The sequence below is a fragment of the Galendromus occidentalis genome, unplaced genomic scaffold, assembly GCF_000255335.2.
Source record: "Galendromus occidentalis unplaced genomic scaffold, Mocc_1.1 scf7180000077073, whole genome shotgun sequence".
In the NCBI taxonomy this organism is placed as follows: Eukaryota; Metazoa; Arthropoda; class Arachnida; order Mesostigmata; family Phytoseiidae; genus Galendromus; species Galendromus occidentalis.
Window position 1 is genome coordinate 132,017 of NW_003805061.1, and position 6,882 is coordinate 138,898.

The 6,882-nt window shown below is 51.1% G+C and overlaps 1 protein-coding gene across 1 annotated transcript; it reads left to right on the forward strand.

The window, feature by feature from the left end:
* The first annotated feature begins 3,143 nt into the window (after positions 1 to 3,143).
* LOC100899030 (hepatocyte nuclear factor 3-gamma-like) lies at positions 3,144 to 5,335 on the forward strand. The gene is made up of 2 exons (XM_029110691.1): positions 3,144 to 3,213; positions 3,954 to 5,335. The coding sequence occupies exons 1-2, from the start codon at positions 3,144 to 3,146 to the stop codon at positions 5,333 to 5,335; spliced, it is 1,452 nt and encodes a 483-aa protein (XP_028966524.1).
* The last annotated feature ends 1,547 nt before the right edge of the window (positions 5,336 to 6,882 follow it).

Below are 6,882 nucleotides of genomic sequence, written 5' to 3' on the forward strand. Positions count from 1 at the left end.
AGCTGCATCGGACAAATAAGCGCGAATACTGAAGTGTTCGCTCCGAAACGGGACAGAGAGTGAACTAAGCCCATGACAAATCGTGTGATGTTGTGGCCTGTTGAGTTTTAGGAAAAATAGCGGCTACTTCAGAGAGTCGGCTCGGCTGCTCGCTACTCGACTATGATCGCCTTCTCCCTACATGCTGCTGGCATGCTTTCTTTAGCATGAACACTCACGCTCGGTCACCCAGATAGCTGCGACAGTGAGCGACCGCATCGCTCAATTAATCATGAAGTACGCGAGACTGACACCTTCAACCACCGCCCCCACCTTTTCACTGGCCGATCGGGCTGCCGACCTGACCGATTGCCTTCCTTGTCCGTCGTAAGCCAACAAAAACAGTATTTTCCCTGCATTATTCGGGAACGGAACGACGGAAGGATAGACAATACACTCAGCTGAGAGTCGATATTAGGAAATCGAGTTGGAATCGTAGAAGCCACCCGAATCAATCCGGCCTCAAACTTCAGAGGATATAACCCTCAAGCGGGACTTGGTGGACTTGAGAAAACACCTAGTTTGAGCATTCAGAATGGATTCCAGAGTATCTCGCGCCGGAGTATTCGAGCGCCCGCTGACGGATGAGCATCGGCATCGGGAGACCCCCAGGGGTCGAACTCTCGGATTAGCGAAATATTTTCCTATGTTACTCCTCGCTGAGCGCAGCCTCGTAATCGCCCGGAGAATTCGCTGCCTATAGGATGCTCGAGATCGCGTCGAGTTTCTCCGTATTCGATTTGCGAATCATTATCCGAGTATTGATTCGAACTCATTGAAATTCTTCTCTGTTTTCTCGAGATCTAAGTCCTACTCGAAAAGTCCGATTTTGCACTAATGGATGCCATCAGGGATCCAGACCAGGGAAAATACGTGTTGTTGACAGCGCATGTAAGCTGGAGTTACCCGTTAGGAAGCCAGCCTATACCATATCTTGTAACTCACTCCGCTACAGATGATGCAGGAATTTCGATCATTGTGAGATTGTGTGGCAGCGAAAATAAGCGACACGTACGGAGCTCTCCACAGTTTCTCTTATAGTGTCAAAGCTGGGGATGGTCTCTCGGCATTTGGTCGAAGATCGAGGAAAAGAAAATCCTGACGTCGCCTAGAGTTTGGGTAATTCGCGTGAGCAAGGCTCCTGACCCCAAGCTCCAATATTTCTAGCGCTAATATAATAATCATCGACTACACCCACTGCCCAATGGGAAAAGTGCAACGAGAACGCTGATGCCTAAGATGGAGGAGATAGAGGTCGTATATTCCGAATCTCTAATCTGTTCCTTCGTATCAGGAAGTTCACTCGTTTGTGAATAAAAACCGAATGGCCTATGAAACCGGCCCTCGCCGATCACACTGGAAATTGTCTTCATATGTTCGGAGTCGAATCCACAATCAAGAGTTATTCGGAAGTTGGTCATGAGGGCATGGGTACTTTCTTCGACATCAGCCGCAGAGAAGGAAACTTCAACGAACGCATTTTGAAGTTTCCTTTTCTGTAGCTGACGAAAGCTCGTTTTTTGCGTCACCGAAAACTTCCCTCCAAGATTTCGAGTGCCGAGCTCTTCAACGAGACCAACCGCTCCAAGACACGGCTGATGCTCTGATGCTCTTGGGAGACGACCTGAATCATCATGAATCTAGACCTTTTTCGTCACCGTCGTAGATTGATCGATGAATAGCGCCGAAGGAAAAAAATTCAGCCCCCCGGAACTTTCCCTCATTCGCCTCAAACAATTGATATTATCAATTGTCCCATCTCCCTTAATTCAACAGGCTCAATCCTTCCTCTCTCTGAACGTATCGTACATCGTACACCATAATATCTCCGTACAATTTCTCGTACGCCGCCAATGCTAATCGGCCAGGAGCATGCAGCCGTACGATGCCGAAGGAGAAACTGCCGTTCTGGCGGTACGGCGGAGGCAGCAGCGGCGGCACTCGTAGTGGTTGATTTTCGTTCGTTGGTTCGTCGGTTGATTCTTCTCTTGTCGTCGTAAACCCGCGAAAAGTGGAGGCGGAGCTTCGTCTGAGAGAGAGCCGCCCCTATCTGCTATCCTCGCCCGGGAGAGGGCGGGGCTTGGAATCACTTAACAAAGATGGCTCGCTGTGTCTCTTCAACTCAGTAGTCGCTTACAAACGGCAACTAGCGGTTGGAGAGCGCCTCTGCTCGATCGCCGGCTCGCAAGTGCTGGATTCGATAAACAAACAAACTCGATCTGACCATTGCTGTCAGTCGGTCTCGAGGATTCGCGAGCAAGTGTTTGTGAAAAAGTGAGAGGGGGAAGCAATTCTTCTAAGTTGTGCTCGTGCTTCGAGCTCATTCCTCGAAACAAGCCTGCTGAATGAAGACGACCACGATAAGCTAATATCATAGTCGAACTCGAGACTGTGCGCCTGGTTCCACAGCTGCCCGGCGAGCGCAGCGAGGACAGTGCAAAAAGTGTTCCATGAACGGAGTCTAGCTCGCGAATCTCATCCCCACTGGATTCGTCCAGCTGGTGTTGCGTCGCTGATCTCTGTTGCAGTTGTGATTTCCGTTGTTGACATCGATCAACGCTTTCTGCTGCCCGTTCACCGCCTCTGCTCGACCAATATATTTGTGATTCAATCTTGGATGTACAACAGAAGACTCTGTGAGACACGGATTTCGCGCCCTTATCCGCATCAAGTAAGTTCATGAATCTTGAGTGTTGCTCGCTTAATTCCATCCTGTTCTACGGGCTGATAGTCACCTCCCGGGACCAATCGAACACGCTTGGATCGAGCGATATTTTTTGCGACGACTCAGGCAATCGACACTTCCGAAAGCGATTCACGATGCCGTTTCTCCTCGGAGAGTCGGGCATGCTCCGAATGCTCGCAACTCGCAAATCTTCCCGAACATCGATGTAGTAGCCTATCGTGTTCGCGAAATCTGACGAAACAGTGCTCATCCGATTACTGAATCGAGAATTCCGGGGAGGATTCGATTGAGCGTCCCGATTAGATACCCACGTACATATGTAGTACCTACCTAGGTACATATGTCTGTGAACCATGAGAGAGCTCGGAACTCGGTACATAACTCGGCAAGTGATCTTCTCGTATTCCCGTGACTCGCCATGAGGGGAATTCTCCGATTATTCGGGACTGCAACTCTCGACGGAGATATCAAGGCACAGCTCGCTTATGGTTCGCTTCGGGGAATCATTTTCGAGTGTTCGGAAGATCAATAATTTCGTGATCGACATCCCATGTCAGCCGCATCATCTTCGCTCACTGGGGCTAAGCTCGAAAGCGATCGACTAGGGACGTCTGTTTTACGTCTCCGATCTTACCGTGGATGAGCATCGACCGAAGGTGGTAGGCATCACAAATGACAAGGGACATGGCGACTCCATCAAGGAAACTCAAAAACGACCTTAGCCAAGCAAAATGAATCGTAGCTGTCGACCGTTGTTGTAGTTTGTGCCACCGCCGTCGCTGTACTCGTTTTCGGTGTTTTACGGCGTAAATGAGTTGGGGGGCCCGAGGTGCGGCCGACAGATTTGCAGCAGTCAGTCCAGCTCACAGAAGTGTCTGATGTTCTCGGCGCTGAACTGAAGTATGAGGGCGATTAGCTTCAAACAGAGCCGCTCGGCTAGAGGCCTTTGGCCACACTGCCGACTTCGCACGTTTAGGGGCGCCAGGAACGTCTTCACTGGGTGCCTGAATCGCCTTCCGTGCCTACGAATTGTCTACGATACTTGTTGCATTTCGACGGTTTCGAATCGTTTCGACTGCGCGGAAAGCTGCTGATAAGAGCGGGCAAAGTAGTCTTGTTGTCCATCCATGGACTGGTATGGGATTAGGAGCTTACGTAGGAAACGAGGAACGATAGCAGAAGCCCTCGATTCGAATAGAACTAACTGAGAATGTTTAACTCGTTTCAGTGGTTATCAACGAAGAGCGCACCTTCCCGCTGAGTGGTCTCGACCGGGTCGCTCCGCCCGGAATCAATACCCCGCACCCGCTTTTCCCGCTGTACAATCCACTCAGCTATCCTCCGCCAAAAACTCCCGAGTCCGAGATGAACTCGCCCCGGTATCCATCGTCTCCGATCCAATCGCCCGTTGGACAGTTTTCCTCGCCGGCCCCAATGGCATCGGCGTTCTCCCCTCGGGACGAAAAGCCTTTCGGCCGCGAATTCTCACCTCCGTCGTCGGCCTATCAAACGGACGGGAGTCAGGCCGGGGGCTGTTATCCGAACAACGACAGCTACTCCCCTCCCCCGTCGACGGGTCCTTGTCCAACGTACGGCGATCAGAAGCCCCCTTACTCGTACATATCGCTCACGTTCATGGCGATACAGTCCTCGAAAGAGAAGATGCTCACCTTAAACGAAATCTACAAATTCATCATGGATCGCTTCCCGTACTATCGCAAGAACACGCAAAGGTGGCAAAACTCGCTTCGTCATAATCTGTCGTTCAACGACTGCTTCATTAAGATTCCCCGGCGTCCCGACCGGCCTGGGAAGGGTTCTTACTGGGCTCTGCATCCTTCGTGTGGTGATATGTTCGAAAATGGTAGCTTTCTGAGACGCCGGAAGCGATTCAAACTGCCACGCCACGTCAAAGACGCGACAGCGATGGCTATCGCCGAGCTCAAACACTACGAAACAGTTTGCAATCAACAGAACGCCGTACAGGAGCAAGCGAAAATCCGACTCAACGCCTTGGCGGCCGCCCCGACGCATTTGAACCCTAGACCCTCGGTGTCCCCACCGACCCAGACTCTCATCAGTGCACAGCCGTCACCGTCTCCGTCCGCTCAGCCTTTCCAACGATCTCAACACAAACAGTCATTCTCAATTGACAACATTATCGGCGGCGGCAGCGATCGCTCGTCGACTTCGACGCCCCCAACCCCCATCGCTCCCCCACCCCAAAACGTACCGACGATGGCGCCTCACTTCAATCCTGCAGCTGGCGCGTACCCGCCCCCGATGGCTCCTCAGTATTCCTTGGCACAGTTGCAGGAGTTCAACTCGTTGCTGTCACGATTCCCCGCGTTCTCGGGCACGCCACTCGGAGCCGCCTTCAACCCCGCTTTTGCCCAACAGGCCTTCATGATGAGCCAACTGGCCGCGGCCGCGAACGCGGATCTCCTCCGCAAATACGCGCAGGCCGCTGTGGTTCAGGCGCGTCTCTCAGCTGCTGAAGATCTCTCAAGACCCGCGAGTCAAACGAGCGAGCGGGACGATGACGGAAACGACAACGGAGACGAAGACGACGATCTCGACGTGGTGTCTTCTGAGGTGTCAAGAAACTAGGTTATTCTTTTTTCCTAATGTATTCAAACTTACCGAACTCAACGTGAGATGTGATAGCCAGTAGAAGAGACGCTCCCCGGCAAGTCGTAAGTTAACGTGCGGAGGACCAAGTAGGTCTGCGAACGTGCGTGCGTGGATGCGTGCTCGAGCAAAATGTACATACGTTGTATATAGTGTTGTAGCAGAAGTGCAGGAGAGGAGATCATGCCATTCCACTCGGATAGTATTCCGACTGTTTCACCATTCCAATGACCGTATTTATTTATCCATTCATCGATTCATTCATTCATCCATCCAATATCGGTCCATCTCTGTGCAGATGTGCGGGAAGAGAACCGCAAACCGTCGTCTCCCCTTTTGGAACAGAGACGATCATCTGAATCGGACTCTCCGTAGTCTCATGAATCGGTGTGTTGCATCTCGACGCCGATTACGCCAGCCTCGTGTAGGAATCGAGTTCTCTCGATTTTTCGTTCCTCCGCCTGGAATTCTGGATCGGAGAGCGTGTAGTGAGAGTGGGAACTCAAGATTCCGGCTTTGTAAATATTATAGTAGAAGCCATGTACCACAGGAGCATCGATGGAACGGATCAGTCTCCGACAGACTCTTGGATGAATGAATGAATTAGCGTGAAGGTGATCTAGGGGAAAGCAGGATAAAGGAAGGAAAAGTGAAGAAGAGCCATAAGGCCCAACTCCGTAGAAACTCGAAACAATGTTCCTCTCAATAAATGGCACATAATGAAGATGAGTGATCGAAACAACCGTTTCTTCGATAATTATTCTCAATGAGCCCTGTCGCGGGTGTTCTTAAAGGATCTATGCTCATAGTCCCTCGCTGAGCCAAGTCTTCGCCGTGAGGGAAAGCAAGCCCGTAGTAGAATCGAACTGAGGGTTCAAAAAAACCACGTATCTCTTTTCACCCTGCGGAAAAAAATTCGTGTCTCCGACAACCTGAGCCATACGTGCAGGGAAGCTCTTCTTTACTCATAGGCTCTCGATTCAAACACTTGGCGTGCGTCAGGCATTCTCAGAAAATATTTTAGACTACTGTGGGCTGCGTACTTGTGAGAAAGTGTGGAGGCTGGCTCAGTGGCAGCTCGAGCTACTTAGCCACGGAATTTGTTGCCGGTAGCCACACCCTATTCCGAATGTCATTTGTGTCAACGGAATAAATTGGCTTTTTCTCGAGACGATACGCGTGAAGTTGGAATACATACACGACACGCAGTCAAAGTCGAAGTCACTGCCAAATGGAATCTCATCCCCGTCTTGATATTCTCCTTCGTTCGAGGCCATAATGTCCCCCTCGTTCGCGATCCCCTTCGCTTCTCATCACGATCGGAGGGAGGGGGACTCGAGGAGCCCCATATCGTTCGGAATCGGTCCCCTCGAGCTCCAAGAAGAGCAGTTTCAATTCTCGAAAAACGATTGCCTCTTGTCCGATGCGTCGGAGGAGACAGGTATTCTCGTTGTTGTATTCGTCCCGACAAGCGAAGCGAGTACCTCGCGAGGTGTTCCGAGTAATGAATCAGGATTTGGCATTGA